At 43.2% G+C, this 14414-nt stretch overlaps 1 protein-coding gene and 1 long non-coding RNA gene across 3 annotated transcripts in view; both read right to left on the bottom strand.

Moving 5' to 3' along the window:
• TAF4 (TATA-box binding protein associated factor 4) overlaps nucleotides 1-398 on the bottom strand; it is a 36320-nt gene extending 35922 nt beyond the window's left edge. Inside the window, exon 1 of the mRNA XM_069034205.1 lies at nucleotides 79-398. Coding sequence (XP_068890306.1) covers nucleotides 79-394 — 316 coding nt within the window. The 5' untranslated portion in view covers nucleotides 395-398. The remainder of the gene's footprint in view (nucleotides 1-78) is intronic.
• A 744-nt stretch (nucleotides 399-1142) lies between these two features.
• On the bottom strand, nucleotides 1143-14400 carry LOC138120924 (uncharacterized). 2 transcript variants are annotated; one of them, XR_011155990.1, is made up of 6 exons: nucleotides 13963-14400; nucleotides 12702-12812; nucleotides 12265-12408; nucleotides 12086-12191; nucleotides 7633-7773; nucleotides 1143-4403 (listed from the first exon to the last, which is right to left on the bottom strand). It is a non-coding gene; the product is annotated as an uncharacterized lncRNA (long non-coding RNA). The 2 variants fall into 2 exon arrangements; XR_011155989.1 differs by lacking the exons at nucleotides 12086-12191; nucleotides 12265-12408; nucleotides 12702-12812; nucleotides 13963-14400 and adding an exon at nucleotides 11743-12056.
• Nucleotides 14401-14414: the final 14 nt, after the last annotated feature.

Here is a 14414-nt window from a genome sequence, read left to right as displayed (position 1 = left end):
AGGAGGCAGCGGGAGCTGGGGAGTGGGGGGAGGGGAGGGCCCCTCTCCCTCAGAGCCCCCCACCCCTGCCCACGTTACCTGCTTTTGTGATCTCTGGGGCACTCAGTCCCATCTTGCTGCCGCTGCTGCTCTCTGTTTGGGCATTAGCATTGCCTCCTACTACTACTCCTCCAGGGCTGGGGCTAGGGCTGCTGCTGCTACTGCTGCTGCTCACAACATGGTTCCCCAGCAGCCCCCCAGCGGCCCTCAGGGGCTCCTGCGCCTTGTGGTGCTGGTGGTGGTGGCCGGAGGCCGCCAGCTGGGACTCCAGGGAGCCCACCAGGTCGCTCACCACCTTCTCATCCACCTCCGTGTTCAGGAAAACCTCATCCAGCAGATCCGAGCCCGCCGCCATCTTTTTTTCGGAGGGTTCCTGTGAGCGGCTCCCTCCTCCCCCCCCTCCCCTCTCACAGCTCCCTCCTCCCCCCGCCCCGCTCACACTCGGCCCCCCCGCCCAACCGCGCACGCGCGAGCGCCCGGCCCGCACATCACCGGCCGGGCAGGGATTCCGCCCGCCGCTGATTGGCCGGCGCCCGCGCTATAAAAGGCCGTGCAAATGGCTGTAAACGCTTAGTTGGGAGTCGGGCGGCGGCGGCGGCTCCGCGGCGGCTGCGGGCGGGCGAGCGGGTGGGGGCTGCGGCCCTCCGCTGTGGCCGCGCCGCGGGTGCGGGGGGTTCGGGGGCCGCGCGGGGCGGCGGGTGCGGCCGCGGCCGCCGGCGGCTCTTTGTCTGCCTCGGCCCAAAATGGCTGCATGTTTTCCCTGCTGCTCCCTGCGTCCGGGTCTCCCCCGCCGGCGCGAGTCTGAAGGGCGCCCCGCACCTGTGCCAGCTGCGTGTAACTGATCCACCGGCGGGGCGGGCGGGGCACACGCCCAGCCCCGGGCGGGGGCAGCGGGCGAGGAGGAGCCCCCGCGCCTGCCTCCCTCCCTCCGCCGCTGGCGGGGCGAGCCGGGGGCTGCAGCCCCTCGGTGCGGCCGGGCCGCGGGGGCGGGCGCCGGGCGCGGTCTGACTCAGCACGGCCGGGGCCGGTCCCGGGAAAGCGCGCCCGGCCACGAGCCCAGCGCCGGGAAGGGAAAAGGAAGAGGAGAGAGAGGGGAGGCGGGGGGAAAAGAGAGGGAGACGGCAATTTTGAACGGTCCAGTCGCAGCTGCGAGTCGGAACGGCGGGGCGATCCCCGCCCGTGTGTCAGCCCGCGTTACACCCCCGCCGCCGCTTAACCCTTGGGGGAGAGCCGCGCTCCGCAGCGGCGCTCGGCGGGGACCGGAGCCCCCGGGGCCCGGGCCCGGCCCGCGGGGCTTGGCCGGGCGCTGGCTGCAGGTGGACATGATCATTTACAGGAGGCAGCTGCACTTTGACCTTGTTGTGCAACCATCATAAAGGAAGTAAATAACGTAAAAATACAACCTGCCTTTTAATAAATGCGCTCTTCTGCCGGGCGCTGTTTCCCCAGAAAACTGAATTACTGAAACAGTATTACCAAATGTAATAGGAACAATATTATCAGATGGTACGATTTATCTTTCACAGAATAGAATCATAGAATCATCAAGGCTGGAAGAGACCTTTAAGATCAAGTCCAACTGCACTACCACTGTAACCCCTAAACCACTAAATTACATCACCCAGCACCAGATCCAGATACTTCTTAGACACCTCCGGGCTGGTGACTCCACCACCTCTCTGGGCAACCTATTCCAATGCCTGATTTAACTTAACTTTCAAGTTTTAACGGGTAGGAAGCTTAAAATAACACCTCTTATATCAGTATTTTAAAATAAGCTTTGCTCTTATGTTTTGGAATGGGCGGCATTAGAGGCTGGAACTCTGTTGTAGTGGGATGGGCTCAGCACCTGCTGGTTTATGATTCTGGGAAATTGACTGGCCTGAAAGCTGCTGTCCAGAGGCTGGTGGAGACCTGGAAGAACAAGAGCCATGAGTTATCTGTGAAAAGGGGATCACTTCAAATGCGCCCAAGCTTTTTCCACTTGGGGTTGCCCAGATGTGGGTGTCAACATTTCCCCCATCACATATTTGTGGTGATCATTTAACTTGTAGTACTCTAACATAAATTAAATTGATCTGCTTGACAGATCAGTGCTGAAGTACTGTCCATATCTTACCCTGCTCCCAAAGATGCAAACATACCTACAAGGGAGAGGCTGTTTGCCTAAAATTCACAGGGAAAACATAAAAACTGATAGGTATTTGCTCTTAACACACAGGCGCCAAATAACAGTGTGTGTACCTTTAGATCAAAAATCCTAGAAATTCAGTTCATGGTGAGGGATATTACTGTTTTAGTTTCTATGTCCTCCTCTCACCTGCAGTAGACTTTGGCCAATAACTAAAAATTACAATGTTAAGCCTTTCCCAGGGCTCTGCTCGCTTACCCCCATGGCATCACTCTGAGGGACTGCCTCCATCCTCTGAGAAGTTTTATATTAATATTTTATTGTTGTACTCAAATGCTTTTCTCAGTCATCACTTGAAACTCAAGGGTGAGTAAGAAGCTGCCTTTTTCATCTGTATGAATTTTAACTCCCATTTTATCAATTTTTGACAAATTACAGTGCTGCAAAGTAGCTGTGATTTTACAGACATCACTGTAGGTCATGTTGCCCGTTTCTTACAAGACAGGAATGCTGCTTCGAGCTGGGCAGTCCCAACCTCTTTGCTGCTGCCACATCAAGCACATTGCTAGTTTTAGCTATGGTGAAATTCTATAAGCAACATACCAAAGAACTCTCTGGAATAGAAGCCTGGTCACATTCCCTACCCAGCAGAAGAGTTAATCAGCTGCTCAAATGATTTATTAAGGGTGAAAAAGCTTGACTTAAGCTAAACCAGCATAAAGGTGCAGAGTGGCTTAAAGACTTTCTTTGATGGCATCTAGCCAGCATACACTTCTGTGCTGGGCCACAGTGCCTGAGGAACAAGGGAGGAAGAGATGGAGGATGTTATCAAGTGGCAGCAGCAGTCAGCATAAAGGGGCAAAGCAGCCTGCATTCTTCCTCTGCTCACATTCTAGGACAGCTTGAATGTAGTTTACAGATGCCTACAAAACTAGAAATAAAAACCTCGAAATCTTCACGTCCTCATTCTAACACTCTCTTTAGTGTACCATATGGCACATCTACCATATTAGGTAAACAACTTTACAAAATTACAAGAGCAACTGAGATTCATTACAACTTGTGCATTATAAGTGTGTAGGATTCATTACTGAATAATTTATCTTTTCATACACTCTGTCTCTTGTTTGACATTGGAATTAAGTTCCTAGACTGAATTCTTCAGGACAGGGAGTCCAGCTCCTCTGTGCTGTACTGCTCCGTTTTAAATGATACAAAAAGAGCAACTTGCATAAGAATGCTAGTAATGGATCACAGGTAATTATTGATGTTGGCGTAGAAATAGTCAGACAATATACAGTGCTTGCTGTGGACTTCACCCATCAGCACCTATCAATTACATCAAAAGATCCTGAACATTACAGGCACATATGGGTTCTCTGTGTGTCAAAGAGCAGAAACTAGCAGGAGATATCCAGGAAAAATGGAGATGTGTCAGTTCCTTTAGCCTCCTTCCTTTAGTATATTATTATTTAAAATACTTATTTTCCCCCCTAGATCTACAGTGTAGATCATGACACAGAGACTGTCTCAGATCGAGGTAGTGCCATTCTCCTTCTGTTTGTTTTCTAAAAATGAAGTTAGCCTAGAGCTCATTACAGAAATATCTGACAGAGGTAGAGATTGGGGTGAGAAGGGACAGAACAGAGAACCCTACAGATGGTTTTAGTCTTAACTGACCCATCAAAAGCCTGGAGGCCCATCAATAAATAGATGAAAAACGTACCATTTTGACTGGTGATTTCTGGCTCTTCTTTCCTGCCCCTCTCTGCTCCTTACTCAGGATCATTTGAAATGCTGAAAGTTGGGATTTAACCAGTAATACCTTGATTTCAAAAGTTCAGTCAAACAAGATGACAAAATTCACATTTGTGTCAGTCTCCACTGGAAAGTGTTCAGCAAAACCCAAAATTTTGAGATCATTCATAAAGCTGCACTATCCTTGTAGCCAGTATCCCTCCCTACCTTTCTGCCTTGTACCCCATTTCCTTTTTTTTTTTTTTTTTTGGAGGAGCACAGGAGTTCAATGGAGAATTTGGTAAGTAGAGAGTGTTAGGAGCAAAGGAATGAAGTCCTGGTTGAAGATGATGCAGTTCTGTGCAGAAGTTCCCCATTGGTAACCTTGAAAGTCTGTGTGCTGATTCTTCTGCAAATGGGTGACAGTTTCCACGAGCAAGAGTTCAGCAAAAGCAGTGAGACTTCATTTGCATCCAGAATACAAATGTTCGACAATCTACAGGAAAAAAAATTCCTGTTTAAGTATTTTACTTTGAGTTTAGGGGCAAATGCAGTTTTACTACAGACACACACAAATAAGTAAATAAAGAAACTTTAGTGCCCTTTGTTGACTACACTCTTGACTGTCTTCTCCCTGGAATCTCAAAATACTCTTAAAGTCTTGGTCTTCAACTCATCCCATGTACTTCAGTTGTCCTTAGGTGAATCCCTGAAGAAGTCTAATGCTCCTAATAGGGATTAATATTCATAATTAAGTGTGATATGCTGCAAGAAAATGTCTTAACCCTTGCACTGTAAAATAAAAAGAGATAAACACTACATTTGGAGAGCAACTGTGCAGTCCCTTTTTATTTTATGATAATCATACCTACCTTCACCCATATTTCCACTGAAGGACAGTGTCTGTCCTCATGAGTACTGGACTGCTTCTGCCAGCCACAGAAGCACCAGCCCTGTGACTGAAATTCAGTGTTCTGGACAGAAACCTTGTGTGATGCTGCCAAGGAAGAGAAATGGCAAAAGCACCCACTTAAATATGTGTTTATATCTGCATAACAGTTACTGGAACTCCAGAAGTAGAGCAGAAAAACAAACAGCTCTTCTTTTCATAAAATACATTTGATTGAATAAATACATTATGTGACAAGTTAAGGGATAGCCTCTTTTAAAGCCAAGGTATTTAACGATACCTAGTTATTAATTGGGAAAGACATAGAAAATATCTGTTAGAGGCACACTACTTATGAGCTTGGTTTTCAAACCGAAAAGTTAGCTGAGCACACAACTGCCTTGACAATCTCCAAAGTGTTTATGGGACAGAAGACTGTGCCACTAGAACATGCTACATGCAATTCACACAGGAGTTATTTATGTGTGTCTCTCCTGAGGCATTCCAAGTCCACGCAACTCAACATCTGGTGCCCAAAAGAAAATGCCTGGGGAATGTACTGTGGGATAAAGGATTATTGTTTGAAACCCTTCAAGGCTTTAAAGTATACAAGAGCTGTAGAAAACTGGTTTTCCTTCCCAACTGCTCTTCATATAGCTCATCATGCTTGTTACTGTCAAGATAGGAAGGATCAATACCCGGACTCATCTGTAAGGGAATTCCTAAGGAACTTTACTTGTAGGAGAAAATGCAAGTTTCTAACCACACACCCCAGCAGCTAACAGAGATTCCTAAAGCAAATTTTCTAAAGGGGATTTCTAGCAAATGTCCAGAATTCTGTCTGTGGAAGAAACAATCAGCTGGCATGTCAACAAAGATTTGTGTTTTATCTGTTCTGAAAAATTTCTTGTACAAGCCTACATGATTCATGGGGAAAAGAAAAATATTATTAGAAGATTAGAGGTCCTTCTGGTCACTACAACCAGCTTCAGTAATTTCACATATTTTGAATTTAGCGAATTATTAGAACTGACTGGGCAAAATGAAAATGCTTTCCTCTCTAAGCAAATTAAAGGACTTTTGGAAAATTGAATCACTATTTCCAAGACAGAATATGTCAAGAAAATGTGCCTACTGATGGATCTCATTACTGGAAATCCAATTTGCACATTTTACAGTCAGGATTTGTTAGAATATGTTTGAAATATTTCTTTTTACCGAGAGGTGACTTTGGCAGGTTTTGCTTCAATTTTTCTGTGAGTCTTTGTGAGCAAAGTATGATCCTGCCAGGGATGTTTTATCAACAATATATCCTCAGACAACCTAAATGATACATCATACCATGGATATTCCAGTAATAAATTCCTGTCCTTTCTTGATTCAGAGCTGGACACATTTAACAATTGACCAGTTATGGCAATTGGTGTTATCCTCCTCCTTTATATGGTTCCCTCCACTCACTGCCTTCAAAAATACGTAAATAAAAATAAGTGAAAGAACCAAAGATGACTCTTCATCTTGTTTGTTCTTGGTCAGTGCCAAGAACAGGTACAGCCAATGCCACATTTCAGTTGTGAAACAGCAGTTGCTGTAGATGAAAACATTTGTCCTATGGAATTTGATATCACAATGCCTAGAGACAGTAACTTACAGGAGCAGAGCTGGACACACTCTTTATCTAAATCATTCTGTAGCCCCATGGTTCCTCTCTTTTAAGATAGAAGAGTTATTTCTAAAGAAGATTCTGTGTGCCTGAATACACACTTTTTAGCTCAACAATAATATCAAATGAAACTAACAGGCCATAAAGTCAGTAAAACTTTCAGCATATGTTCAATACATAGGGCAAAATCCAGATTCTTTTACATTTGAACTGGAAGAATAATCACATGTGCAAGCAGTTCTGAAAGTCATCTTCAGATGACAAAAATGGCTAAATCATTTTCCCTACTCCATCTCTAGTTCACAGTCTGTCAAATGCTCTTACCAAGCCTTAGGAGACAATAGAATTCCTGACTAACCCTAGTGACATTATAAAGAAACAGACACAAAAGACACTGAACTGGAAAGCCAGTGTAGACAGAAGAGGTATGGAATCATCATCACTTACAGAAAAAAAATGAAAGCAGTCTAGTACAGGAGGTTTGTTTTGGTTGTAATGAAATGAGATTTTATCTAAACTTTTTGTGGATTTGGAATGCAAAAACTATGTAAGGAAGATTTTGCCGAGTTTTTGTTTTGTTTTTTTTTTTTAATGACTCCTCCGTAATAACTGATTAAAATAAATCATGCCATAGCTTCCTTATGAGCTGCCTCAGACTTAATGAAAACACAGCTAGAAAGGTTATTAGACAAGTTTGGGTTTTTTTTTTTCTGGATTCTCCAGCAGTCTAAATAGTTAGAGATGTGATTCTAGACTACAGATTACTTTCTTACACTACCTAAAATATATTCTCACTATCAGAGACAGAGTTCTGGAATTGCCCCTATTCCTTTAATAAGCTTTTGCCCATTTGGAAACTGCAAACAAATGAAATAACTAACTCAGTTAAATATGGACAGGTTCCCATAAGTTGCCTGAAGAAACTAGGGCATGTTTTGAAGCAAGTCAGACAAAGATTTTATCTCTTAAAAGACAAGATGGGCAAAACTTCCAACCCAAAGGAAATGACACACCCAGATGGAGGGCCAAGGGAGTTATGTTAAGTTGTTCCTTACTGTCAGTTTTGTTTGTAGGGGGTACCTTGCAGTACTCCTTCAATGCCACAGAAGTGTAACAAAATTGCTGTCACTATTCTTCAGACCAGTTCATGCTCCAAGTTAAACTTGCACAAACCTTTTGTCTTCAAAATGTCCTACTAGCAACTGTGTCCCAAACAGCCTTTGGAAGTTTGGCACAGGTGATGTCATAGGCAGAGTAAATGTTGAGGATGCCACTGAGTAAAATGCAGAGTCCAAGATGAAGATGTGAGGTGTTCTGGAAAAAAAATTAAACATATTAATCAGAATCAAGTGAGAAAATTGAAAAAGCAAATCTCAGATTTTTTTAGTTACTTTACAGAAAAAAATGTGGTTTACAAGTGCACTAAATATCAAACACCTTGTCATACATGCAGTGATAGAAAAATGAGGTAATAAGCACAAATAATGCAAAGGCTTTGGAAAAGTAAATGTCAGAATTTTCATGTGTGTATGAAAAGTGTGTACACAAATACTACAATGGCAAGGAGAAGCATGAGTTAGGAGGAGATTAAATCCCAGTTTATTGTCATACAAAAATAAATTACTTTCTGAAACTGCACTAAAATCCTATTGCTATGAATTACTTTATCATTCTTGGTCTCTTTAGCCTAAACTTGAATTAAAACCTATAAACTTTAAAATGCAAAGCCTCTTTAATCTTATTTTTAAAAGGAAAATAAGGAAGATAAATGAAGAACACACTAGAAGATAAAACAATGACTAATAATTCATATCCTCAAAGACATTTCTGAAACATGGCTTTTAAAACAAGTCCAGGAACAATTCAAGCCATGAAAACTGCAGCAGATGTTGTGCAGGGAAAGAACAGCACACTGCCAAGGCTGGTAAAATGATCCCTTACCTCACTGAACAGAAAGAAGCTGAATCTACAACTCATTTGTAAAACAGGTAAGGAGAGGGAGACTGTTTGGCTGAAGAAGAGTCCACTGTAAAGAATTAATATAAATGAGGTCTCTGAACTAAAACATCTCATAAAGGACTCTTTTCTCTATGTCCTCAGCCCACTGATGTATGTTGTTGCCCTATGGTTTGATTTTCACAGCAGGAGCTGTGCAGCAGGGTCTTGGTTCAACCCCACTGAAGCCTCAGTGCCAAGGAAATAGTGCTCAGTACTGATAGCTGGAACGTGTTCAATCATTTGGAGAGAAAGAAAAATTCAGAGAGGGAAGAAGGAGCCCTTAAAGAAACATTGCTGTCAAGCTTTCTGGAATTTTAGCCAAACCCAACTGGTGAAGGTAGATTTCTGTCCAGGGAATGGTGAAATTTGCTGGTCTGCAGCATCCAGGGGTCTGGAGTATGTTTTGTACTCTCCAAAACATTTGATTTTGTTCAGAAAAGACTGGTCACAGAGTGATGTATCAGGCTGTACTCCCATCTACTCCGTGGTCTCGCCACTGAGACACTGTCAAGTGTACCAAGTAGGTCAGTTGTGGCAGTCTGGTTGTAGCTTGGGCTCTCTTCAGCCCAGAAGTGAATTTAGATCATTGGTGATCACTGCAGCTCTTGAACCTCTCGGAAAGCTGGGCAGGAGGCTCAATACACAGATTCTCATTCTCCCAGTTAAAGCATAAATGTAAACCTCTACAAAATCTTTCCCTGCAGACTAATCCTCTGCAGCATTTCATCCCTATAAGACAATTTTTTGCTTCCTTTCTCCATTTATTACTTCCTTTTTTTTTCATTGCAGTGCGTCTTCAATCCACTTTTTGCTCACTTCATGCCTGGAAGAACTTTATTAAATCCCACCTTCACCCCTTGCCTTCACATCAGTGCATCTGTGAGGATACACTGAGGTTTGCCACACTTCAGTGCAACATTTTCCAAGGAAAAGCAGCCTATGCAGCAAAAAACCCAGTCAGAAATTTCTCCTAATGGAACTTAACATCTTAGGCACTGTTCAGTGCTCCCCACTCTCCTAGATAGACAACTATATCTCTTTATGCCCTAATTATTTCTAAACTTAGGTCTGAATCCTCTTACTCTTTTCAATGGGAGATAGATGCATAAATGCCTTTTTTAGAATGTGTCTGACTTAAAAGTCTTCATCCTTCAACTTTTTTCACCAAACTGCAAACTTCAGCTTTGTCAACCTTTTTTGTATCACATACACTATCCATTTAACTGTCTTCATGAAAGGATCTCTTAAAATTGTATCCAGCTTCCACATCTGTGAATAAATCACTACCTACTTAGCCAGGATAACTTCATCTTGCCATTTATGATCCAGAAAGCCTCGGTATAAAAGGAACCTGCACTTCCTTAACTGCTCCATTCCCCAATACTTCAGTGATGAAGTGAACTGCAAGAGCAGGCAGGATTTTGGGTTGTGTTCTCAGTCCTATGTCTAGTACTGAGTGTGGGTTTTAGTCTCATTTCCATAAGGTACACACTGGTGGTGTGCATGTGGAAAGGCTGGAATAGCAGTTTGTGTTCCTTCTAAAAAAAGATGTTATCCATGTCCAAGATTCAGTTTTATAAAAACAAGAAATGTATGTTCCCTCCTTACTCTGTTGCATCAAAAGTGACTTCTAACCTCAATAGATTCAGGCAATCAAACAACTTTTAAGTAGATTCATGGCGTATAAACAGCAAAGACTGGACAGGTCAGAACAGCACTGTTGGCTTATCCCCCCATTAAAGTGGATATATTGATATACCTTAAAAAACTGAAGAATTTAGAAGTCAGACTGGTAATTTGAATCTTCCACATGGAAGTGCTACACAAACAGAAAAATTCTCCAGCATGTTTTTGTAATTTTACCACTGGATTTTCACAAGTACAAAAGAAATTATCATTTTGCATTATAGCAAGGAACTGCATTTCCCTTTAGAAAGTGGTTGATTTTTCAGGGAAAAGAACAACAGACTACAGCATGAAAAGTGGGATTGAATTCATGGAACAAGAAAATAAAAATGCATCATTCTAACATGAGTGTATTTACAATAAAGCTGGTTAAAGTGTAGATTAAGAGCCTGTAAATTCTAGTAAGTAATAAAAAATGCTGCTTTTTTAATCTTTATAGGTAATTCCTTATCTCAGATACTGACATTATACATTATAAACACCGTGTATCTGTACAAAATAAGTTTGTTTTCAGCCAAACTCACGTGAGCATTTCTTCCTCTTATGTTTGTATTTCATACAGTTGGAGCATTCAAATAAACAGTGCCCAAAGTGTAGTTTACTTTCATGCTCACAAACTCTGTGGGTCTGAATAAGAAGTTTAATCTCTCTGTCATCTCCTCCTCACTGGTAAAATATATTTTGTCTTGACTGTGTAATGGATTGCTGAGAAGTGCAATGGAAAAATGCAGATTTATGCCAGTGCCACTGAGTACACAGTTGAGGCACTAATTAAGAGAGCCAAACCCCCATAAGCCTAAAACTATGACATTTTATAAAATATTTCATTTAAAACCAGGAGTTAAACTGATTTTAAATTTGATATATGGGGGCGGAATGAAAGATGTCAAAATTAAAATGCCTGAGGCACAGACTCAAAACTGAGAAAAAGGGAAAGAGAGAAAGGGGAGAGCAGACAGAACAGCATTACAGGTATTATAGTCTCTGTACTTATTTCTGAAATAAAAAAAGAAAACACTTATTGTTTTAATGGATTTTTTTTTCAGAAGAGAAACCCCTTTTACCGAGATGTAAGGAAACACTATTTCCTCCATACATCATTGTATCTCCTTTTCTTAGACTGTGGGAAATTGAGAAAGTAATTGTACAAACCCCACATTATCTAAATACAGGTTACTAAGTCTCCCATTTTTTCTACTTATTAATATTTCCATTTTTCATTATCCTTATTCCATTCTCCATCCCTCTCTCTTCCCTTTATTTTAGTTTCATTCATTGAATTTACATGCTTTATTCTACTTCACCAGCTTTTCTTTGTGTAGAATAAAAGCCCTTACAAGGATGGATCATTTTTTTCCTTCTCATCTTTCCAGAATCTTTTCTGTTTCTCCATCCTGTTCTAGTTCCTTCTTCATTCCTGGTCTCTTTTCTACTGCCCATTTCCCACACCTCTACAGAACTGTGTTCTGTACTTGGTGACTTTCCCCTCCTTCACTGCAGCTACCATAATCTTATTTTGAAACTACTGCTCTAACATATCTTCCTCTAGGGCTCAAATATTTCTCCCTTCCTTTGTATCATTTATTTTGTTTGCCATACCCAAATTCAAACCTCTGTTCCATTTTCACTTCCTCCATTTTTCCATGATTGTTTCTTTTCTTTCCTCTTTTTTAGCCACCAACTGCCAACGCATCCCACTGTCCCCACGTGCAAGAGGTGATGCTTCAGCAGCCAATGCCTGGCTCCCTTCTTCCAGCAGCTGGAGCCTGTTACAGGTGTCCTGCCAACTGCTGGTCTGTCATTAACTCTGCCAGAACTCACCTGAGTCAGTTCAGCTCACCTTTCTGTGGATGTGGCCATCATCCACTACACAAGTTCTCTCTCACCATCACACACCCCATAAAATGTCATCATTGCTGTAAGTCACAGATTTCTCTTTTACCTGCTATGAAGTGTGCTTAGATATATGAGTGGTGACCCTCCCAAATGCCTCTAGTTGCCTTCCAGCTGCCACGGGTGTCTCCTGAGTTCTGGCAACACAGGTTTTCCTGTAAATGAATTAGCTATGCAGTTACATGGTCTGACTGTGCCCTACCTCCACTCTCCATAGACCATAGTTACCTGTAGTCCAAACGACTGTTACGTGAATCCTGTGTCTGCTGTGATCACGAGGCCCTCTCTGCCAGGTTTCTTCCTAGTGCTGTGATGAACTGCAGTCAGCTTCTTCATATGAAGCCAAATGTTCCCTCCTCATATGAGGGATGCCTGGGATAGCACACTTGTCATGAATTTACACAGTGAAAGATGCTCTTTCCTTCCCCCTTTCAACACTTAGTGGATGAAGAACTGTATTTTTTAGCAGAATAAATAATACTAACAGGCCACTTAAAATGTCAGGTATCATATTTCTTCTTGCTGATCACTTGTTATCTCTGACTGTTGTCAAACACAGGACATTGAGGAAATTCATTACAATAAGAGCATCTTCCAGAAACTAGCTGATTTATGGCCATGGTGATTATAACTAAAATTCTCTATGTTTGCATATCTCTCCTTACCAGTGTATAGGTCATGCCATCTTGGTGTAGTTTTCTTTTTCCACACTGCTTTAATTAGCCTTCCTGCAGGTTCCACATCACTGTATTGGTACCTGTAACTGTCTTTCTTTCCTGGTATTCAAAAAAAAAAAAAAAGTGTAAAAAAATTTAAAAATCGTAGTATTACCTTGTGTTGAATAAACTAAAAAGTACTGGAACTACAGGTGCTTATGAACTGGTGACATTTTGGTTTGCCTAAAGAGAAAAATGAATTGAACTGCAAAACCTGAAGACCCATTTACTGTTTCTAAAGAATATTTTAAGAGTGGAAATAAGAAATATCAAGTTAAATATACTGTGGAGTTGCAGGATCTAAACCAAAAGAGGGAGTACTGTTTCTCTACCTTGGTTGCACTACTGACATAATTTTTTTCGTTATAAATAATTTTTTGTGGCTGCCCCAAACTGAGCAGCCACATTTTTTCTATCTTTTCTATTATTTCTTTCCCTACTTTTTCTCCATTTGAACTTTTTCACATAGCTAAACTAGACACTCCTCATACAGAGGAACTAGAGGAGTTTTTTCATCAGGGAAGTTTCTAACCAGCAATTTGCCCGCTAAAGGGCACTGTTTACTGCAGTAAAAAAAGGAATCTCTGCTTTCCCTCTGTAAGTTATACTTAAGGTTGAGCTAAAAATCTAAAAGGGTTGACTTTAAGGGCTGACTTTCTTATTCAAAATTACTGCTTTTCCAATTTATATTTTTATTTTCTTTATATTTTTTTAGGAACTCTATGCTAGAACAATTTAACAAGGAAAAGACCACATACATGTGCCTGTACGGGTGGAAAGGAAGCATCTGCCCTGTTCAGGCAGGGAGAGCTGCTCCTCAGGCTGTATAAACAGCATGAAGAGTAACATCATAAAATACATAAGGTCACAGGGCAGACAGCTTGGGGCATTGGGAGAACAGCTCTCCGAGCCATGGTGTGCAAGGACGCAGGGCGTCCTGACACGGGGATAAACCTGTGGACTGCGTTCTCCCGTGTCGCTGTTGTATCGCAGATGGAAGACATGCAACCAAGGCATGGGCGCCTGCAGCTCCAGCGAACCTCCCTGCACTCAGACAATGGCTCCCGCTGTATTGTCCCCGGCTGCTGGGCTTGAATCTTATTCATTTGCGTCACACAAATTAGTGAGATCTGTGCACTCTGACCCGCTACCCCGAACGCAACTGCCCTGCCTGATCCCCGTCCACCCTCTCGCTGGTGAGTGATTTCACCTCCTGTGGCCATGTCTGCCAGATGCTGCCGGTTGTCTCTCATTGACCCGCAGATGGCTGGGGAGCCGGGGAGCTCCCGGGAGACGCCGCACGGAGCGGTCCCATCCTCCAGCTGCGGCCTAGCACGGGGCGACCGCGCCGGGCTGACCCGCGCCGGGCTAGCCGAACAAAGGCGCGGGGGGACCCGCACACGGCACGGCCCACCGGGCACCCGCGGTTCTGCCAGCACCGACCGCGGCACCGCAGGGTGAAGGGGCTCCGGCAGAGGCAGCCATGGCTGTTCTGTGACGGGAAGGCGATGATCCCTTTCTCCCCGCGCTGTGTGACGGCAGCTCTGCCACAGGAGCCAGGGGCAATGACACACGAGCGAGGAGCAGTGACACACAGGCAGGGCCACACAAGGGGCAGCGGCACAGGCTCGCTATCGCAGAGCTGCCCTCAGCCCCCCCGCG

This window comes from Aphelocoma coerulescens, chromosome 20 (assembly GCF_041296385.1).
Source record: "Aphelocoma coerulescens isolate FSJ_1873_10779 chromosome 20, UR_Acoe_1.0, whole genome shotgun sequence".
NCBI lineage: Eukaryota > Metazoa > Chordata > Aves > Passeriformes > Corvidae > Aphelocoma > Aphelocoma coerulescens.
This window is presented reverse-complemented; position numbering and strand designations above follow the sequence as displayed.